This window comes from Drosophila montana, unplaced genomic scaffold, assembly GCF_035044405.1.
Source record: "Drosophila montana isolate Dmon_TW-CO22-7 unplaced genomic scaffold, ASM3504440v1 contig_3200_1, whole genome shotgun sequence".
Classification (NCBI taxonomy): domain Eukaryota; kingdom Metazoa; phylum Arthropoda; class Insecta; order Diptera; family Drosophilidae; genus Drosophila; species Drosophila montana.
Genome location: NW_026998080.1, coordinates 7,134,223 through 7,157,573, shown reverse-complemented (window position 1 = coordinate 7,157,573; position 23,351 = coordinate 7,134,223). Strand labels below are relative to the sequence as shown.

General features: G+C 39.5%; 1 protein-coding gene and 1 long non-coding RNA gene across 6 annotated transcripts; one reads left to right on the top strand and one right to left on the bottom strand.

The window, feature by feature from the left end:
* Positions 1-284: 284 nt before the first annotated feature.
* Arms (Ankyrin repeat-rich membrane spanning) lies at positions 285-22,398 on the top strand. 5 transcript variants are annotated; one of them, XM_064688267.1, is made up of 12 exons: positions 285-892; positions 14,806-14,940; positions 15,002-15,199; positions 15,255-16,815; positions 16,871-18,092; positions 18,633-18,811; positions 18,879-19,111; positions 19,171-19,341; positions 19,407-19,616; positions 19,851-20,232; positions 21,588-21,884; positions 21,948-22,398. In XM_064688267.1, the coding sequence occupies exons 2-12, from the start codon at positions 14,830-14,832 to the stop codon at positions 22,136-22,138; spliced, it is 4,755 nt and encodes a 1,584-aa protein (XP_064544337.1). In that variant the 5' UTR covers positions 285-892; positions 14,806-14,829; the 3' UTR covers positions 22,139-22,398. The 5 variants fall into 5 exon arrangements, with proteins under 5 accessions (XP_064544337.1, XP_064544333.1, XP_064544338.1 ...); XM_064688263.1 differs by lacking the exon at positions 285-892 and adding an exon at positions 6,038-6,506; XM_064688268.1 differs by lacking the exon at positions 285-892 and adding an exon at positions 6,042-6,506 and having other exon boundaries at positions 19,851-19,959.
* LOC135432539 (uncharacterized) lies at positions 12,599-12,848 on the bottom strand. The gene is made up of 2 exons (XR_010436914.1): positions 12,731-12,848; positions 12,599-12,660 (listed from the first exon to the last, which is right to left on the bottom strand). It is a non-coding gene; the product is annotated as an uncharacterized LOC135432539 (long non-coding RNA).
* Positions 22,399-23,351: the final 953 nt, after the last annotated feature.

Below are 23,351 nucleotides of genomic sequence, written 5' to 3'. Positions count from 1 at the left end.
TTAATTATTAAGTCAAATCTGCTAAACTCAACAAGATACAGCTTCTTAGGCCAAAAGATCTACGAAATTGTTTATTTTGCCATGATTACCCCTTACAATCATTTAGATATCGATAATTGCTGGGGATACGCGGTTGACGCGGTTGGCATTAATATGCACGTTTTGACGTTTATCAGTCTGGCAACATTAGACTTTGCCAAGCAAACAATTCGGCGAACACCCAATTGTATGAAAATTCGTAAATGCTTTCGCCATTGTTTGTTGGGTAGCAAACAGCAGCGAACGTAGAACTGTAGTTCGGTCGCTATATATGTAACTTAATTTAATAATAGTACACTTTATAATAGAGTGTGAATACATAGTTTCATAATTGTGTTTAATATACTATTCGCCAATTATGTAAATAGTGAAAATCTAATAGTTCTATTCAAATGCAAATAGTGAAAGAATCATTTTTCGCGCAGTGTGCTGCGGATGCTTGGTGCTCGTCTATATGTACGTGAATATGTACATATGTATATATTTTATTGTGTGTTCGTGACAGTTTATTTAATACATCTATAACCGACATAAGTAATTTTAACTGTTAAAGTGTTAATGCTATAAAAAATAGTCTAAGAGCCATTGCAGGCACGAATATAAACTGTTTTATCGACGTTTCATTGTCGCACATAGAAAATCGCATACAGTGACACACGTGCGTATCTACATACAGACAGAACCACATACATACATACCTAAGTACACACACACAGGGCAACGCTCAGCTGTGCTCAGCTGTCGTCTGTTGTCAATGCGTCTGATCCTGCCAGAGTGTTTTGTTTTTGCGCGGCATTTTTGTATAACGGTGTATCGTTCCTACGACAACAACAACAATTGATTGATTCAACCGGTGAGTGGCAACTCTCTTGTATATATATATGTATGTACACACATACATATATATTAAAAGCAGGCAATTAATTTGTTTATATCAACTTTTGTTTTCGCAGTAAATCGACAAAACTAGTAATTTATCATATGTACAATTTATTATTTACCTTGCGATTTGCCTTAATAATGCTTAGTAAGACATGAGCCCAGACAATTACCCGTAGCAAATATTCCACAGTCACGTTTGTCTATTATCCACAATTGAAAAGAATTTTGCGCCGTCATGAGTTCGCATTAAATAAAGATGTGCTAATTTATTTAATAATATTGTCATTTGTGTGATAAATCAATTTGCTTGCCTGTAGATTTGTCGTTAACACACAAAAAAAAAGTCGAAATCATATTGTGAACTTAAAGATGAAGTACAGTTTTGCATAGTCAGAAAAATAACTAATTTCCATTCAACTGAATACTTTTATAATGTACAATCTTAAAGTAGCCATAAGAATGCTGAATTTTATTATTCTGAATGTTTTACATTTCAATTGAACACATGTTTTTCAAATTGAATATTTTTGTTTTCTTTTTAATTTTGGTTTTACATACATAATTCATTTCCATAGCGAGTTCTTTCGTCTGAGATGGTCATATTCTTATTAATAAGAAAGATCTTTTGTAAACAATTTATTTATCGTATATATTCTACTTATAGTAATTGCAAAGTATTTAATAGGCGGAAATGAATATAAATTACTTCCGATTTTTGCGTGGCGCTCTATAATGTCCACAGGGGTTTCTTTGTTATCCGTCATAATTGAAATGAATATGTCTTAATGCCAGCGCACTTCAAGTAAGCGCACTTTATCTTCATTGTTTTTGTGCCATTCGTGTTTACCAACTGTTGGCACTGAGCTTATCATTGAGAGTGCGCGATAAGAAGGCTAGTTGAGCAGAGATATGTTCGGCATATATTTTATTGTACTATCAATCTGTTGGCGCTTTGCCTTGTCAATGCCAATGCATTGCAATGTTGTATGATTAATGCTCTTGTCAATATTTGGTCGATTTTGAAGATAATACATAAATTAAAGAACTCTTCTTTAAAAACAGTTCGGTTAGTATCAATTATCTTTAATCGTATTAAAGAAAATTGATAACTCGCAGTGTGCTGTATCTGAGATTCTATAACAATCCTTTTATATAATGTAAATATACATTTATAATGTAAATATACATTTATAATATAAATCTACAAACATACATACATATATATATGTTAATATTTATTATTTACCAAAAAAAAAAACAAATATAGCTGAGGGGATTTAACAGAATGCATGTATATATATGTTTACACATACACACACATAAGCAAGTACATACGTATATGCACACATACATACACATACATATACATATGCATACATATACACATACTTGCAAAGTTACACACAAAAATAATATTCATTTTGTTGCCAACACTTCACTTCCTAACAAAGCATGAAGACATGCAGGGCCTACTTGACTTTATGAGAATCGCGTAGTAGGGCACCTTTTGAAAATACGATTTATTTTAATTTGTAGGTGTTAGAGAACATTTATACATACATGCATGCATACGTTCATCCACACATGCATACCTATATACATACACACATACATACACACATACGTACATGCATACATAAGTACATACATACATACATACATTCATGCATGCCTACATACATACGTACATACATGCATTCATGAATGCTTACATACACACATTCATACATGCATACATACATAGATACATACAAACATACACACAGTCAATAATTATAACAGTTTGAAGTTTATCAGTCAGTCAGTTAATCAGGACAATAACTTTTATCTATTCCGATTTAGCATAAAAATAATTCAAAAATTTTATACATGTATTTCACCTCTCGCTCTTTGGTAGTGCTCCAACAAATTATAGGGTATATTTTGTTCAAGTACTCGCCAACACAGATCTAATAAATATCTTATCATAATAATGCGATCAAATTGATGTTAATTTTTCTGCTCACAAATGTTGAAATTAATAAATAAAATCGACTGCAAATAGCCATTGGCTGAAAAGTTTTGCAGTTGCGTCCGAAAGTCTGAAAGCGTCGCAAATACTTTTTAAGCTATAAGCTCAATGTGACACAGTTTTTAAGTAATATATCAAAAGTTAAAATGGTCAACGATTTGCCAGTTTATTCCATATCGCATTTTCTGGAATCCCATTCGCTACACGAAGCCGCTGGCACTTCTCTTTCGCAAGTAAGTCTTATTCCAAGTCTAGCATCGAATTACTCAAATGAGTCAACAGTCAAACATTTCTACTCGATACCTAAAACGTCTGCATATAATGCATTGTGCTACAGCCGCTCATGAAATGCTCTCCGATTTGTTTTTTAAAGTGAATGATTTATTTTGCAGTCTGGCGTATTTGTTAGAGCGAAAATTGATCAAAAAAAAAATGGGTGTATTCGTAATGTTGAACGAGGCACATTCGCTTTCATAGTAAATACATACATACATATGTATATTCTAGATCAAGTTGAAAATGTATAAAGAAAATGGGTGTAATCGTTAATGTGTACCAGGCACCTTCGCTGCCATAGGGTATAGATATCCTAGCTGAGAGTTTATTCATTTGATACCCTCCCTCATTTCTTAAATATCCAATAAGTATCAAGTTTACACCTAGGTTTTAGAAACGTATCATATCTCATATTGTATCTTAGAGATTGGTCAAACCACATTTTGTATATTTGTTACCCTATACTGTACACAGATCAAGAATATTTCTCGTTTTACCCGGAAATTATCCCTCCCAGAAAAATGCATGACTGCGCTTTTTGCCCCTGCCTTATTCGATAAAGCTCTGGTTGAAGATCCCTTGTCCGGTCATTTTGTACTTAGTTTATATAATAATTATATAATATATAATAACAATAGTCCTAATGAAAAGGGAGTATCACAGAAGAGAGGGGACGGCGGCTTCTATGATAGTAGACCAAGTGCAAGTACTTGTTGCTGGTTCTAGTGTTTTGTTTCTGTCTTGGCTATTCTCGGAATTGTTGACAGACCGACGGCAGACGAAGCACACTCAGAAATTGTTTGGCAAGTTGTATTAAAATAATTCTACATTTTTACAGGCATACATATGTATATACATAGTTGCATGTATATTTTGGCGAATAAGTATTTTTCGCTTACATTGTGGCATGATTTCTTATGCAACAATAAAGTTTAAGCACTTTTTTACGTTCCCGAAACCTGTCTATATAGTATATAAAATTGTTTGTGCTGCTTGACTGATTTACAAATTGTAAAAACTAGAATATTTTCAAGTAGTTAACGAACGTACGCTCTTTTGTTTGGGAAATACAGGGAGTAGTTTTAAATTTACCATCGGCTGAAGAAGAAACTCATGTGTTTTGAGAAAATCTTCCATTTTAACAGCTTTGATGGGGCTTAAATCACTGTTATTGGTTCTGGTTACAGAAAATTCCGAATTAAGTATTGTTAATTTCATAGCTTTTCTTTGCCCATATTCAAAATGTCTGCGCCTCAAAGTATACTTCAGTTATAATCTGCGCAAGCTAACACTGCCATTCATGAAGTTGCAATCGTTAGGGGTTAACAAATCTTAATCAGTTTAAACCCTTACATACCCTTCTAATTTTGTCACGCATCTTCGAGTCCATAGAGTATATGTATTTATGATCAGGATAATGAGCTGTTGATCGATATAATCAGCGTGTGTCTGTCCTATTGATGAATTTCTCAGATGAAAATCTCAAACTCAAGAAACGGGAAGAGAAATGTTTTCAGTATATTGAACTGTTCTCCATGTCATATATGTATATACATACCGGAGGGATGAGGTTTCTTCTAAGCTTTTTAAAGGATTTCTTTACTAATTGCTAGTGATTTCGGAGAGTGTATTGCGAAGAGAGTATTGTGCAATCGGTTGAACAGCAACGGTTTTTAGTTGTTCGTGAAAATGAGTCGAGAAAATACGTTTTACGTTTTCCATTCTTGACACTGTGCTATAATACTTAATATAAAACGGGGGAATGTGCAGTCTAATGCATACGTTAGCTTAAACATAGCTATGTACATATTTAATGTACTTTATGTACACATAAAAGGCTTTTGTCCATGAGTGTGTGTGTGCGTATGTGTGTGCTTTAGAATGTCAAACAGGCGACCGGCGTGCTTATCAGTCAACGAGATGAGACTCATATTAAAGAAATAAGAATACTGTAAACCAGAAAGTGTACAGATAGGGAAGAAGACAGAGAGCGAGAGAGTTTACTTTCTGATGTTGTGAGTAATTTGGCTGTTCCTTTCCTCCTCGTTCCACAAATGACAACAGTTATTACGATAACCAAATACAAATACAAATTTAGTAACCGTTGTCATTGCTCATTTTTGGCGCTAGCGATTAGTGTGTGTGTGTGTGTGTGTATATATATATATATAGTCTGCAGTTGTGTAGAAGCGCCGTTAATGTTGCGCTAAATTGTTGTATTTTATCAGAAAAAAACAAGTAACAATGATCTAGCCTAGAATTAATCTCGCCTAACAGATACCCTGTAAACAGTTGTTTTTTGGGTATATGTATGCGTTTAAATTGAATAATAATGGTAAATATGTTTACTCAAAATATTCAAAATAATATTTAAAACTTCATTATATTACAAATATACGATATGAGTTTTTCCTTTATAGAAAGAAGAGATTTGCTTGCGTATGCTTAGATGTTACCGTTAAGTTTTCGAGAATTGAATGAAAACTTATTATGAGACACAAATTCCTTCCCTAGCTATGTATACGGAAAAAAAAGATAACCTTAATTATTATAAATTGATATGATATGAGAGGCGCAAATAGGACATTTTAAGACTTTCAGAAACCTAGACTAGGTATTTGTTGTCAAGATTAGAGAAGTTCATAAGTTGATTTGGAAATGTAATCCTTACCTTTGTTTTTGTAAGTTTGTCATACCCTTGTAGAAAATACTCCAGTTACAGGGTATAACAAAAGTGAGCAGATTGCCAGGCAGCACATGTTTCGAGCTGCATTATTCGCTGTCGCTGTCGCTGTCTGTCTGGAGCCCGGGCCTTTGCCTGCGGTAGTTGGCTTTGAACAGTGCGCGTTACGTGTGTTCGACAATTCGGAGCGAGTTATAAACGGAATCAGATATAATATTTAAATCCGTTCAAAAACTTAATTAGCTTCACAAGGGTTATCAGCAGTAAATATTTGCTCGGCGCATGCAAATAATTGCCCCGAACTGAATAAACTGTGCTAAACGGAAACAATTTAAGTTCGATGTTCCGCATTGTCTTTTGTCTGTTTGTTGTCGTGTGTTAAGCGCACGCTTATAGTGTATAAACAAAAAGCTGTGCAAAATGGGTCGCACCCCCAAGCTGGAACAATTGGGGCGGGCCTACTCGGAGATGTCGCCGCTAAATCCGCCCCTTTCGGCGCATTCGAATGCCACCACGAGCACCGGCATTGAGCGCAACGATTCCGGTGGCTATGGAAGCATATTTCCATTCGGTTTCTTTCGCAGCTCCTTTGGGCGCAGCAGTAATTCCGTCCAGGTGGGTATTATATGGGTATTACCCGGCATCAACCATATGTTCTGATGTTAACTTGTGGCTTATCTGATAAGCGAAGTCCGTACTGCGTAGGCAGCCAGACTGGCAGCAGTCAAATTTAACATATGTTTATATAAACTATACGCATCCGTATGTAGTTAGTATACACATACATTACGTATGTGTGTGTGTGCGTGTGTGTGCGCAATTATATGCTGATTAGAATTCTACAAACCGTAAATCGATAGCGCCAGACCTCTGACTAATATACTATATATACCTAGCTGTGTGTGTGTGTGTGTGTATATGTGAACCTAGGTCTGTTAATTATGCATGTTGCAATATTGCATTTAGTATTTAGTTATTTCATTTGAGGCTTAAGTGAACTGTTGCCACAATTCATTTTAAATTAAAAGTCAACTTCAAAGGTGGAAAATTGATGTACTATGTCAGCCCTGACTGTACAGAATTCTTATGTCGCCCGAAAGTATGCAACATAAAAATTTCAAAATTATAGACAGCATCAAGAATCCTTCTGTCAACATTAATTGCAGCCTTATCGAAAGATAAGAAATATGAAGAAAGATAAAGAAAGATGCTTACATTGATATATGTGTTAAAGAAAATATCCTTTAAATTTAATATTCTCCCCATTTGACAGTTTCAATAACAGTAGTATTAAGATAAATGCGTTGAATAAAATGAGAGACTTTATTCACGCTCTTAAGACAACAAAGGGCAATTCTGTGGGGCTGAGCATCTTTTGAGTATCAGAGGAAATGAATCTATGTACGTAATTTGAGCACATTGAAACTTACCAAGCACGCTGTAAATAACTATTGACACACACTGTCAGCAGTTATAAAGTTTATTATGGACTGTCATAATTGAAGGCGGCATTCTAAGCAATTGCGCCCTCCACGGGCCGCTTCACTCAAAGTCATTGTCTTTGAATCAGTTTTATTTGATGCGCAGCCTGGAACACGTCGTCGTGCCTACGCCAGAAGTGTGAAAATTACAAAAAAAGGAAAAAAAGTCGAAGCAAAAATCTGTTATTTAAATAGAAACTGTTGCCAAACGGGCAAATAGGAAGTGCACATTTTTTTCCTACACCTCGTTTAATATCCGTTTATCCGCTTATCTGTGCGCTTATCGGCATATGTTAAAAAAAAACAGTTGTTTGTTCTATTAATTAAAAGTCAAAAGCAAACTGCGTATCTTTTGTGCATTTTATCCATATATGGTACTTGCATGCAGCCTCAGCCAGACAGTTCACTTGGAACGCCTATGGCAAGCGGTCGAGCAAAAGTTTTCCACAGTTTATTTTTTTAGTGTTTGCAGCTGAATTCAAAACACCTTCAAAACGGAACTAAGCGGCGAGAGTTTAACCAAAATGTTTAAGGCCCGCCTAAAAACGCATCCGGGCGAATCTGAGGTGTGTGAGATATTCAAAGCAAAGCCTAATTCACTTAAATGATCAAATCAAAGATTCTACTTTATATTGGGTAAAAGTTGAGACCCATTTTTGCGTAATCTATGAATAATATATAAGATAAACTAATGATAAGAAAATTATGAGTGCATAACCTACTTGCTGCTATTTGAGTTCAAATTATAACTAACAGGTTTTACCTTTTAGTAACTAAAGATTAGTCTTAAGATTAAGGCATACGAAGGGATATCTTAAACAGAGGCATGCAAATTTGGATTTTTGTAGGTTCCCTCTTCTCCCAAAATTAAAGTCTATGACAAATATTGGGCAGCAGCCACTCTTGAGAGTGTCTAAAAAAGCTGTTTGGGTGTCTTCCCTGATGATATATAGTTAATGTAGATATTCTTTAATAACCTGATATAAAAAGTATATTTGGGCTCTCATCTCTCTCTCTCTCTCTCTCTACTGTACTTACATACATGCAACATCTCCACAGTTACTGTCATTTTACTGTGACTGTCATTTCACATTGTGTTGAATCAACAATTTGTTTGTTCCAATATGCTCAATTAGACAGGGCAAAGTTGTTATTGTTGTTGTTGTTGTTGTTCAATTAAAAAACTGTTACAAATGCAGAATAAAATCAAAAACAATAAAACATTGTCAGATGAAAAGACACTGATAATAACTAATCAGCTGGCAGAGGCGGCAGCGGCAGCTGCAGCTCTCTCCCCCTCTCTCTCTCTCGATAGCCAGAAGAGGACCTCATTTCTGTGCCGTCTCATAAACACACAACTTACGATCGAGCGATAAACTGTTAAGTGTCAGAAGCGTATACAAAGAACCGTAAAGTGCGTAGCAATCATGCAGCCGAATGATAAATCGCCAAAGCTTAACCCAAAACCAACAACAAAGACGTCAACGTCAGCATCTGACCCACAGGCGCCCACGGCGACGATAGCAACATCCACAGCAGCGGCAGCAGCAGCGGCAGCGGCAGCAACCAGTTCCACAGACCCGAAGGCCTGCAAACAGCGTACGATCGGGGCTTTGGTGCGTGGCTTACATGATACGGGCACACATGATCTGCAGTCGCTGCATCGACCGCTGCTGGAGTGGGAGGAGCGTGCGCTCAGCATCGGCCGTTCGCTGCGCCGTCTACCCAACTCCAGGTCCATGCCGAGCACACGCAACGGCGCCGAGCTGGCGCCGCACGCCTCGCTGCCGCGCCTGGTGATCAACATCGAGGGCTCCGATGCCGTGCCAGCGGATGCGATCAGTGTCTGCGGCACAGACAGCCGCTCCGCGCTCTCACCCTCGCCAACGCCGACACGTTCGCTCACACCGGACAGCTATGGCCAGGAGGCAAATGGCGAAGCGTGCAGTGAACATCATGATCATCATGGGCATCATGATCATCATGATCATCACGAGCAGCATGAAAACAGCATTACGTCGTATACGTCGCGGCGCTTCAGTCACTTTAATCTGGCGTTACGTCGTTTCTCCCACATCCACGTACATGTACTACGCTCTCTCTCTCTCTCTCTCTATCTTCCTCTATTTACCTCTCTTTACCCTTTCAAACTAACGATCGTTGCGTTTGTGCGTTCTGTTTGGCTGCGTTTGCTTCTAACCCCAGTTCCTAGCCTGTAACCTGTCCTGGACTCTCTATAAACAGCGTGTACTATCTAAAAATAAACATGCAATGCAACTTGTTTTTTTTTGTTCTTGTTGTTGTTATTGTTCTTTGTTGCCCCGCTCTCCTCCCTCCTCTTGCTGCTGTCTTGCCTATGATCCAACAAGTTTAATGCTGCCTTTTTGTCGCCTGCCGTTCGACTACTTTTTGTTGTTTTCATTTTAAATTAACATGGTTAACTTTGGTGTCAATTTTGTTGCCAATTTTGGTTTCACTAAAATATCAACTTTTGTCGTTTACGCTAAAAAAAACTCAGAAAATATTAAACATATTTGCAACATGCTTTAACTTTACACAATTAAAAAGTTTGACAGCTAAAATAAATATTAGTTAGAGTATTATTTTGATTAATATTATTGTTATTAATATTTATAATTATTTTTAATATTAATATTTCCTGTTATTTTGAATATAATTATTATTATTATTGAATTAAAAATATTATTATGTTAATTATTATTATCAATGAATCCAAAATATTATTATTTTTAATATTATAATCTTTTATTATTATTATTGAATTCAAAATATTATTATGTTAATTATTATTATCAATGAATCCAAAATATTATTATTTTGAATATTATTATCGTTTATTATTATTATTGAATTCAATATATTATTATGTTAATTATTATTATCAATGAATCCAAAATATTATTATTTTGAATATTATTATCTTTTATTCAATATATTATTATGTTCATTATTTTTATCAATGAATTCAAAATATTATTATTTTGAATATTATTATCTTTTATTATATTATTGAATTCAATATATTATTATGTTAATTATCATTATTAATGAATTCAAAATATTATAATTTTTAACAATATTTTTGTTAGCTTTCGATTTTTTTTATCTATTAATTTAGGAATTAATTCCGCGTAATGTCTTAAGTGCGTGCTGCTAAAAATAGCCCGCTAGCCACTAAATACTTAAAAACGTCATGCGAGAGATAAACATTAGTCAGGGCTACTAACTGACACTCCGGGGTTAATAATATGGCCACTCGAGAAGCAACAAATTCAACTTCTAATTGGTAATCGGTTATGAAATGTCGTAAAGCTATCTGCGACTGTCCATCAATGAGCTATTTTGGACACTGGACACGTTTGTGGGAGAATAATGTATTACCCCAAAAAAGAACAAATTTGAACATATACTATTTCCCTTTAAATCGTCAAGTTCCTTCGATATCGAGCTGATATCGAATTTAAATTTTAAATGCGACTTGCTCATTTGCAAACTGTCCTCTTGCACTTTTACAAGATTAATCGAGAGACGCTTTTGTGCAGCTGACCCAAATTGAAGGGACTTTTTTTGACCACAAACCTCAAATATTCCCAATTTCTGTGGAAGAACTAAAGTTAAACAACACAGCCAGGCATAAATACTTAGTATATACGCTTAAAGTTAGGCATTTGCGCGATTCAGTTGAAATTTATTGTCTACGTTTATTTAATTAACTCGAAACGTTTCTAGCAATTAACAAATGGACTGCGCCAGCGCCAGACGAGGCACAAGCAAAAAGAAGAAGAAAAAAAATATTGTAAATCAATTAACAATTAACAATTAACAAATGCAACTAAGGTTGGTTAACTTAAGTGCTGCAGCTGGCCTTCCCAAAGAGAAACTCTCGTTAGCCAGACAGTGTAATTTATAAAGGCTACAGTTTCGCTTAAGAGTAGAATTCCAGCTAAACAGCATTGGTCATTGGTCACTGGTCATTGGTCACTTTGCCTCTTAGTCTTAGCCCAGAGTCTCTGTCTCAGTCTCAGTCTCAGTCTCAGGCCCAGTCAGACAGTCAGTCTGTTAGTTTGTGGCGGCGCGTTGTGCGTGGTGCGTGTGTTTGTGGCAAGAGCGTGTTGCAGCGGGGCAAGCTTTGCGGCCTCTAAATATAGCCAAATTGGCAAACACGTTTGAGTGCCTGCTGTTAACAAAATTACAGCATTTCACAAAGTGCGCGCATCTAGTACACGCAAAAAAAAAAAACCAAAAATATAACAAAAAAAATTCCCTTAATTTAAGGCAATTGCCGTAGTTGTTCACACTTAGAAAAAACGATCTTAAAGTACACAATATTTAGAAAATAGTTACTATTTCTCAGACCAATTTCTACTCGTTAGAAAATAGTATCAATATTTTTAGAAAAAAGTTTTGATATTTATCTGTTTTTAGAAAGAAGAATTGTGAGCTTTAAGAATTGTTCTACATTTTAGAAAGTTATTTTAAATTAAAATCATTTTTTTTTTATTTAAAGTGACTTTTTCAAATTGTTCTTTTTCACTTTACAACACTTTTTTTTATTTAAAAAAGTTACGAATTTTTTTTAAAAATGTTTTCTCAAAATTAGGCAAATTGCTTTAGCTGCCTTTAAAGAGTAAAATCTCCTAATTTCAGGTCAATATCGTGCTGTATTTGTTTTTTTCCAAGTGCACAGCCACAGATCTGCGTATTTATTTACGTATTCCAAAGTATCCCCAAGTATCTCTACTTACATGTGTAGCTATTTGCCGCGTGCCTCAGTCCGCGGCTTGTAATCATTTCAAGTTTTAAGTTTTTGCGTGCCCGCTTAAATTCGCAACGCTGTGACGGAGGGGGGGTTGCTTTGGTGCTGGGCTCGTTGATAAGCAAGAAAACGCGTCATGCGATACCCGATACCAGCCGAGTCTAACCCAGCAGTCCGACTAACGAACCATTCGACCATCCGACCATCCGACCATCCACAACCGTCCGAGCGGCACATCCAATAGCTTGCACATGGGCTGCTGAGCTCCGTTCGCGGCGCGCATTCAAAGGCAATTCGTCGAGGCGCGCAGCAGCATTCTTTGAGATACAAATTAAAAAAAAACACAGAGGAATAAATATTAAACAATAACATAACAATCAAGCGCATAAAATGCAATTTATTAATGCTAATTAAAAGGCACGCGCACTGCGACAGTTTTTTTTTTGTTGTTGCTCTCTTTAATTACGTGTATCTAGTCTTTATTGTGCTCCATTCCATTGTAAATCATGAGCTGATAAAAAAAAAAACGAACACTGCGGCTTGTCTTAAATAAATAAAACATTAAATTTACAAATATTTACCAACTCAGCTGTTGCAGTGCAACTAAAAAAAAAACGCGCTGACAAAATGAAATTATCCAAAAGTTTCGACGAGTTAATTCTAAGCGCATCGCGTTTGAGCTTAAATAATCTGCGTTCCCCGTCAAAGAAAAAAACCAAAAATGTTAGTAAAAATAATAATAATAATAATTAAAAATGAATACAAATATTTAAGTGTGCAATATTCAAGTGATTTCTACATGTTTTACGAGTCTGGACTTTTATATGGCATATTCAACTGTTCATAAATTTTTATCTTTTTTGTGGTTGTTGGAAACTGAACAAATGTTTAATTAAACTCTTAAGTTCAAGCTCAAGAAAACAAAATTCCTCAAGACAAAAATACTGTTAAATTGACTAAAAAATAAATTATTAAAATTGAAACGTTTGAGAAGAAAGCAAAATATTCTCAAAATAAAAAACAGCTATTTATTGAACAAAAATTAAAAGATTTTGAATAATTCATTTACTTCTTTCTATTAAAATTCAAACGGTTGTGGATGTGGGGATCGATTCCCTGAGAAAACAAAAAGTCTTAAAACAGAAAGAAATTTAAAAAATGTGCTCTAGATTCAAGGCCCGGGACCAAGATTTTTAATAGTAAAAATTTTTCAAAATTCAAATTAACTGAAACTGTTTTCTCTATATATCAGCTTTTTGATATATAACTAATTTTCCACTCGGTAAAAAAGTGTTCAATGTTGCTCGCCTGCCACGCTTAAGTGCGTATTAGCACTTAACTCTAGTCTATATGCATAAATACAGAAGTACTTACACCTTTACGTATTAAACAACCTTACACTCGCACCTGTGCTTAGATAAAACCTTAACGCTAGACTGTGTTTACAAACATTTATTTATAACTAATTTTCACGCCTCAGAAAAAAAGTGTAAAAAATATCAGTTTGATCCATTTAAGATTCGTCTCGGGCACTTCCCATAACTTGGTCTTGAACTCTAGAGTTCTTCTTCCTGTTGGTTCTCCAGTTTCTTGAGAACTGTCACAGCTGACAGCTTAATATGCTTGATTTAGACAATATTTAGATAGGTATGTGGCACCAAAGCTACTGCAAAACGTGAGTGGATGCTTCTTTTGGCATGACAAATGCTCGTTATCTATTTTCTTGGCGTTATCATAAAATATGCATATACACACGGAGACATATACCTACGTAGTATGTGGCTTTGCCATACGAAAGACAAAAAATATACAAAGAGCGCTCTCTGAGGATCTGTTTCACGATTTATTAGGGCGCCACTATCAATGGTTTTTTATTTTTTCTTAAACGGGCATTAAATTGTTGACAGCTCGCTGTCTCAGCGAGACATAAAGACATGACGTTCAGTTGACAGGCCAAGTTATCCCAACTTTATCAATTCGATTTGCTGATCTTAAACACGAGTCGCTTACTTCTTATCAATATGACATTATTTCTCTGGCAATGTCAATACGATTGATTTTTTTAATCTTGGCGTTGTATGATCGCAGCATTTCCAGACCTAATTAACTTTATGCGGGAACATCTGTATTATTATAAAAATATTTATATACATATAAAATAATAATTCATAGATTCGATTATTAAATCATATTTGTTTACGTGAATTTCACATAAAAGGAGTTTTCTGTCAACTAACAGCTACTTAACATAATGTTAACGTGAATTTTACATGAAATGAAATTTTCTCTTAACTAACAGTTATTTAACATTAGATATATTTTTTATATTCCAATAACATGCAGTGTTGGTTAACTTTGCAATATGATTTGACTTCATTTGGAGCTATAATATGCCTATTTCTTTGAGTGTAGTGCATTTGATTCGTGTTCTGTTTATCAAACAAGAAAGTTGTTAGCATGTGACTTGTGTACACACATATTGTATGCTGATTTATATTTAATTAAAATATGTTTACCCAATTAAACGTCTCCTTCAGTCCAATTAAGTCGAACAAAACTAATATCTATGAGAAAACTGCATGATGTTTATTAATTATAGCAAACATTCAAAAATTGTTATTAGCTCAATTCTTTTATCCAATCTGTCCCAATTTAGAATATAAATCGATACGGAGATTCCATGGGTTCACTGGGACACCGCGCATTGCTGCAGTACATCGATAATAATGACATATCCGGACTTCGCGCAATACTCGATAGCCGTCATCTAGCCATCGATGATCGTGATGAGGTATGTGGACTTACCTAAACCATACTCTACATACCTCTAATGAATCCGTATTCCTTTAAAGAATGCTACCACGGTGCTTATGGTTGTGGCTGGACGCGGCCTGACTCCATTTGTGCGTGAGTTTTTGGCCCGTGGCGCTGATGTCCATGCGGAGGATCTGGACAACTGGACGGCTTTGCTGTGTGCCGCGCGCAACGGTCACTTGGATGTGGTGCAGCTGTTGCTGGATCATGGCGCTGAAATAGAGCATCGGGATATGGTAAGCGAATGCAGTGCTTTATAGATTCTCTGATGCTCATCCGTGAGGCTTGCAGGGCGGCTGGACTTCTCTGATGTGGGCCTCGTATCGGGGACACACGGAACTGGTGCGCTTGCTGTTGGACAAGGGAGCGGATGGCAATGCGCACGGCAATTACCATTTGGGCGCCCTGCTCTGGGCCGCAGGGCGCGGCTTCAAGGATATTGTGGAGCTGCTGGTGCAACGCGGCGCCAAGGTTAATGTGGGCGACAAGTACGGCACCACGGCGCTGGTTTGGGCCTGCCGTCGCGGCAACGTTGAGATTGTGGACACGCTGCTCAAGGCGGGCGCCAATGTGGACACCGCCGGCATGTACTCATGGACGCCACTCCTGGTTGCGGCCGCCGGCGGGCACACGGATTGCGTTAGTTCCATACTGGAGAAGAAGCCAAATGTGAATGCTCTGGACAAGGACGGCATGACAGCGCTGTGCATAGCCAGTCGAGAGGGCTTTCAGGATATTGCCGCCGCACTTATAGCTGCCGGCGCGTACATCAATATACAGGATCGCGGCGGTGATACGCCGCTGATCCATGCCATAAAGGGTGGACATCGCACCGTGGTCGAAGCTCTGCTCAAGAAACACGCCGACGTGGATATACAGGGCAAGGATCGCAAAACGGCCATTTATACAGCGGTGGAGAAGGGTCACACGCAGATCGTCAAATTGCTATTGTTCACTAATCCCGATCTGGAATCGTCCACCAAGGATGGCGATACGCCGCTGCTGCGCGCCGTACGCAACCGAAATCTGGAGATTGTACACATGCTGCTCGACCGCAAGGCCAAGGTGACGGCCAGCGATAAGCGCGGCGACACCTGCCTGCACATAGCGATGCGTGCCCGTTCCAAGGCAATTGTCGAGGCGCTGCTGCGCAATCCGAAGCACAGCCAGCTGCTGTACCGCGCCAACAAGGCGGGCGAAACACCCTACAACATTGACTCGCTGCACCAGAAGACCATACTGGGTCAGGTGTTTGGCGCACGGCGTCTCAACACCAACGAGGACTCTGAGGGCATGCTGGGCTATGAGCTGTACTCCTCGGCGCTCGCTGATGTGCTCAGCGAGCCGACTCTGACCACGCCCATAACCGTTGGTCTCTACGCCAAGTGGGGCAGCGGGAAAAGTTTCCTGCTGAACAAGTTGCGCGAGGAAATGAACAATTTCGCCAAACAGTGGGCCGAACCGCCGGCCAAGACCGGCGGCCTGCTCTTCATCGTCTGCCTGCACATATCGCTGCTCATCGGCACCATTGTGGGTCTGAGCACCTGGTCAGCGCTGTGGGGCGTGTTGGCGCCCGTTCTCTTCTTGGTGCTGGCATATATTCTGCTGGCGGCAGCCAAATACTGCAACTATCAAATGGACATGTTTTGGGCGTACTCTGTGCTGCATGGCCTGGACAAGCGCATCTCGCGACTGCGTCTTATACTGCAGGTGACATTCTGTCATCCGCCCGGACCACAAGCCGACTCTCAGCCCAAGCCTGTGCGCTTTCACTTTGCGGAGGCAAGCAGTGCCTCGCCCACGGGCGATGGCGCCGTCGCACACATGCTGGCCGCCCTGCTGGACGCCATAGGTAAGCGATAGCTCCTAAATCGATCCAACTCAATCTGTACATATATACTTTTCAGAGTCCCACTACGGCTGGCTGGCCACTCGGCTGTATCGTGCCTTTCGTCCCAAGTGCCTGAAGCTGGATGTGGGCTGGCGCTGGCGTCGCATGTGCTGTTTGCCCATTGTGCTGCTCTTTGAGCTCGCCCTGGTCACCCTGGTGGCGGGCATTGCGCTGATAGTTGCCTACTTCACGCACGCCAATGCCGAAGAGCGAGAACAGATTCTGGTTGCCGTCTATGTGATAGCTGCGCTGCTGGTGACGCTCATCTGCACCCATCTCCATGTGCTGGCCAAGGTCTGCGGCTCGCTCTTCATTTCGCACAAGCGCCAGCTAAAACGGGCCGTACGCTCCAATGAGAATGCGCCGCTGACTATGCTCGGTGCCGAGGTGGCCGTGTTGACGGACATGGTCAAGTGCCTGGACGCATTCACCAATCAGCAAAGCCGTCTGGTGGGCGTCATCGATGCCCTGGACTCCTGTGATACGGAACGCATACTGACGCTCTTGAATGCCGTCCAGACGCTGCTCTCTGCGCCCAATCGACCCTTTGTGCTGCTCATTTCGGTGGATCCGCATGTAATTGCCAAGGCCGCCGAGGCCAACAGTCGGCGGCTGTTCACCGAGGGCGGCATTGGTGGTCACGACTTTCTGCGCAACTTGGTGCACCTGCCGGTTTATTTGCAAAACTCCGGACTACGCAAGGTGCAGCGTGCCCAAATGACGGCGCTGCTGTTCAAGCGCAGCGGCACAGACTATCAGATCGACGATGGACCCACGCTGGGCCATTCGGTCTCAGCGCGCCGACTGTCCAATGCCTCGGAGATTATGTCCAGCCAGGAGAAACTGCGTGCCCCACACAGTGCACAACGCGCTGGTGCTGGCGGTGGTGGTGGCAAAAAACTGCGTCTATCCGAATCGGTTGCCAGCTCGATTGGCTCGAATCTACACAGACTGGGCCAGAATCCTCAGGGTGTGCTCGACCTGTCGCGCATTGTGCTCACCGACGACTACTTCAGCGATGTGAATCCGCGCAGCATGCGTCGCCTCATGAACGTCATCTATATAACTGTCCGCCTACTGAAAGCATTCCAAATCGACTTCAGCTGGTACCGTCTCAGCTCCTGGATAAACCTGACCGAGCAGTGGCCACTGCGGGCCAGCATGATTGTATTGCATCACGATCAGTATATGGACACCAATGCCGACGAGAACATCTCGCTGCAGAGCGTCTATGAGAAGTGAGCAAAACCACTTAGCCCCAAGTACACTGAATGTGCGATATGGTGAACTTAATTTAGCTCAAGCAAAAAGAACCTGCCGAGATAACCCTTAAACATCTAATCTATATACACATTACATGTAGAGCAATATCTCAGTTAAACGTGGACTTAGTTTAGGGATTAGAACCTGCATGCTTCACTATACATATGATATAACGAAGCCTCCCTAGCTTAGCTCTGACATAATCGGAATTAGGACCCCAGAAAGATGTCTCTTTCGACAAGTAGCTATATACTATGTTGGAAGACCCACGTGTCTCTATTAGTCGCCTCATACGACAAGCGGTGACATGCTGTGGAAGTATTCTGTTGCCCGCTTACCACACGGGTGAAACTTATTTAGATTTCTATACTCTTCTTTTATATGAGGGCTATATGATATAACTAAGCCCACAAAGTTGGACAGCTTCGTGTCTGCACACAATGAGATTAGTTCGCATAGAAAGGAGAGACTATTTATGTTCATTTTCATATTGATATTAAATTAAATTCTTTCAGAGTGCGCCCAAAACTTGCCTGTCTGCGTGAGGCGGCACCTCTGCTCGAGCTGGATCGGGATGAGCGTAAGCTGGACGCCTTTTTGCAGCTGCATAAATCCGATTTGCTGGTCGCGGACTTGCGCATCTTTTTGCCATTCACAATCAATCTGGATCCGTATTTGAGAAAGGTGCTGAAAGGTAATTGAACAATTATCTGATTCTTGCTAAGCAGCTTCTAAAAGTCTACTTTTACCTGCCCACACAGAGGATCAACAAGTCATCGAAGACGAGGGTTCGCTTGTGCTGCAAACACGTCCCAGCATATCGCACAGCATGCGACCGCATCCGGCGCCCACAACCTATGTGCCTTCGCCGCAGGTTTATCCGCCCTACCAAATGCTGCAGAACGACTTTATGGCGAATGAGCTGCGCACGCGTAATCTGAGCGCCATTGAGCCAACGACGCCGCTGTTGCCATCGCCCAGCGATTCCTTTGGCGTAAGTTGAGCCCCAAATCCTTGGAGGCATTTACTCTAATTATCCTTAATTTGCCACAGGATGACATACTGCAAACGAAGCTCACGGATCTCACAGTTGAGGGCGTCATAAGTCTGCTGGAACGCATTGAGGATCTAAAGCCGACGCTGCAGAAACTGGCTCCTGTGCTGCGTGACAATGCAATCAATGGCCGCGTGCTGAAACACTGTGAACTGACGGATCTCAAAGCGGTAAAGAGCTGGAAGAGATTGGCTTGGAAATTTCAGAATGTACTCAAATCTTTCATGTCATGCAGGTGCTTGGTCTGAGCTTTGGCCATTGGGAGCTGTTTCGTTTGCTCATCACAACGCTGCGCGATGTCGAGCGGCTGCCGCGCAAAATACGCCCACAACCCGCCATTGCAGAGGTGCCGGCAAATGTGGCCGCGATCAGGGACGTGACAGATGCGTTGCCACCGCCGCCGCCGCTGTCACGCCGGAACTCTGTTAGTCATATGGAGAAGCAGGTTAGTTATCGAGGGGGGAGTAGAGTACCAAGCAGAACACGAGCTCATCTCTGTGCCAAATTGTGTTTATCTTTTTGTCTGTAACATGCTTACCAATAAAGCCGAAAATCCATGATTATGAGTATCTACAGGTAACAAAGCAAAAAGCAAATATTTCCATGCCCATGCTTTAAATAGCCAAAGCTTCGCCTTAAAGATTCTGTATAATATTAATAAACATTTCTCTCTATGCAGGTTACACTTGAGGAGCAAATGATTTGCGGCGCGTTGCAAACATTGAATGAGGAGGCCTTCGAGGATGTGGCCAGCAGTGAAAGACCCAGCCCGTCTGGTTTGCCCACAGGTGAGATGTTAGCTGCAGCTGCACAGCTGCAATTAGCACCCATTCGCGAGAGTTCCGAGTTTGGTTCGCCATCGGATGATCAGAATATTAACAATCTGCTGCAGTACAATGCCAATAACAACAACAGCCAGAGCAGCAACAACAACAACAACAACAACAATAATGCACAGCAACAAAAGTATTTGAATAATGAATACAATCGCAGCGCCAGTTCGCATTCCCTGCAAAGTCTAAACGCCGCCGGCGCTGCTGGTGGCCTGCCGTTGCAGCCGGGTAATGGCTATAATAGCGACAGTCAAGCCGATTTAATTAATGTGGGTGCAGGTTACGGTAATAATGGTGGTGGTGGTAGTGGGGCTAGGTTCTACAATCAACCGAGCTTGGCTGCGCGTCCAAGTTCCATTGCCGATGAGCTGCTGATCGAGCCCATGACGCCCTATACAAAGGTGCCCATGGTGGTGGTGGTGCCCAACACAGATAAAATCTATGATGATACCAAATTATGAATCGCCCTCGCAAAAAAGACGAAGATTTCGACTATCTTTATAAATGTATACTATATATACTAACAAACATATCTGTATTCAAAATGAGCTTCCTAACCAACGAACCTGTGAAAACAATTCGAACGCAAAATAATAGATATAATATGCATGTCCTTACATATATGTATGTAAGGTCTAATAATAATAATAGTATAAAATATGTAAGGTACAGATGTGGCATAGTTTTAAGCTTAAGTTAACAAAAAAACACCTACTAAACAATATTAGTTGGCTAACAATCTATAAATGTGCCATTAGAGCAAATACTACCACAATGTGACTGGGATTTGTTAAACATTTAAAAACGCTTTCGAAGTTTCGTTTCAAATGCTTCAATAGAGAAATGTTGCTTTTATACACTTTAACGCATTTATAAATGTTTTTTTTTTGTTTGTGTTATTTCTTAATTTGATCTATTTTATGGATCGGCAATTGTTCATAAATAACCTAAGCTAAACTCTAAAATATAGCTGTGCTTAGGTTCTTAAATGTTTAAACGTATTCGACATTATTTTGGTTTAGCATTTACCATATGTATTACATAAAACGACTGCACGATTATTTAAATTTAGTTTTAAGTTGCCATATAAACCATAATTAGAAGAACAACTAACCATCTGGCAAATACAAAATGCTGCTTCCAAAAAACATAATTATTAACTTAAGCAAATAATAAATAAATTATCATACGAACAACTGTTTACAATTGTATTTTATTGTAGTTTATTGTATTCATATGTGTGTATATGTTTGGAAAGAAAATGGTTTAATTTTAATTTGATTAACGCATGAAATAATTGTTTGCTATTTTACTTAGTTTAGCTTGTAAATAATTATTAACAAAAGGTGTCGGGTACATATGTACATATAATATATGTAAGCCCTTTATTTATAGTGGAAAAGGATTTCTGCATTGCCATCAACTCGTATATAAAGAAAAAGAACAAATCTGTTAACGAAATCCACACGAGCATCTGGTTGCTAATTTTTGTCTATATTCTGTGTACTTCCCCCCCTTTAGCCCTAGTGTATCCCTAATCAATGTCTAACATTATTTTTATCAAACGTCAATATAATTTATAGACCTTGACCTGTCAAGCGCCGGTGCCATGTTCACCCCAACGCTGCTCAGTTCGGGCTCCCCGATGCAGCAACGCCGCGACTCGATACTGAAGCAACAGGGCAGCGTCAAGTCCGAGAAGCGGGTATCCATCAAGCCAACACCCAGCGGCAGCAATCTGGCCAGTATGAACAACAACAACAATAATAATAATAATGCAAAGCTAACGCCAAATGTGGAGTACGTTACGGAGCGCCAAATGGAACTGGCGTCTGGCCCAGGCAGCAGCAAAGGTCGCCTAACCACCAAGCCGCCAGCAGGTAATATAAATCTGCTTAGTCCGCTTTCCCAAATTAACAAGGAATATTCTGCTTTTATTTTAGGTCCCAGGCCCGCCTCACTGATCATTACCAAAACTGACGCGAACTCGCAGTTTCAGCTGCTGCGCTCCACATCCATTGAATATGAGGATATCGAGGCGCAGCAGCATGCCTCAATACGAGCTATTCGAACCACATTGCTCGAGCAGCAGGAGGATGAGTCGGCGCCGTTGGTGTTTACGGTGCGAAAATGATAGGACTGCAGCGACTGCGACCAGCAGCAGCAAGAACAAAAGATTCAATATGTGCTTTTTACTTAGTGCCAGTTAAATTAAGTTACTAAATAGAATGTAGTTGCAGGTATGCGCCTCACTGTTGTAATAATATAATGTTGCTAGAGAATTGTTCAAATATGTATACTTACAATTATGAATTTAATATGCGTACTATAGAAAAGTATGCATATGGCAATTAAGACAAATAAATTTAATAAACAAAACACTTTACAAACAAATTATAACGTTGTATTATTGAAAAATTAAACATTTACTGGCCATTCGTATACTAGACAAAGGGTCGTTGGGAAATAGGTGTGATTTTGCGGTGTTTTTATAGTCGGTTTTAAGGGTTCAATTTTTAGTTCTCTTTAAGCATTTAAAGTGCATTATTATCTAAATTCACCCATTTAATGCAACACATTTGATAAGCTCTACTTCAAAAAGAGTTTTCGAACGATTTACATTTAGCGCGCCTTGCGTAAGGTCGTTACCGTTATGCGTAATTACGTAGCGCAAAATGCTTACGAGAGCCAACTGATTCAACTAGTTCAGTTCCGATAACTAGCAACTAATCGATATCGAAAGGCACGCTTTAGTCTTCTTGGCCAGTTCTAAATTGTTTCTAAAAATGCTACCGTCCACTTTGCGTCTCTGCACTGCAGTAAAACTAATTAAACAATACATTTATAGATTACACAGTTGTGCACAATATGTTTAAGAGATTGTTAATTGCAAAGAAACACAGTGTTGGCAAATATATAACCATTAGGTGAGTAACCGTACATAATTAAATGCGAATACTGAATGAAAAATTGCGTGTAAAACGAATATATTAATATGTGTGATCGCGACTAAAAATGTATTCGCAATTTGCCAACATAGGTTAATTATAAACTAACGTACATACAAACAGTAAACACACACAGTCAAGATGAATGTGTACATCAAGTAACCACCACAATACTACAGAAAACAAAACAGACGAACAGCTGATTTTTGTTTACCAGCAACTGAGGGTGCGACGTTCTCAAGCCGAAACAGCTGACGCGCGCACGAAAACTTGAAAGGTCACCTTGAGCTCAATAAAAAAAGAGAATTGAGGAATTTATTTGCTGGTAAAGTGTAATTCAGCGGCAGATCACAGTTATTGGTGCAACAAATTCAAGAAAATAGTTGGTGACTTATTTAT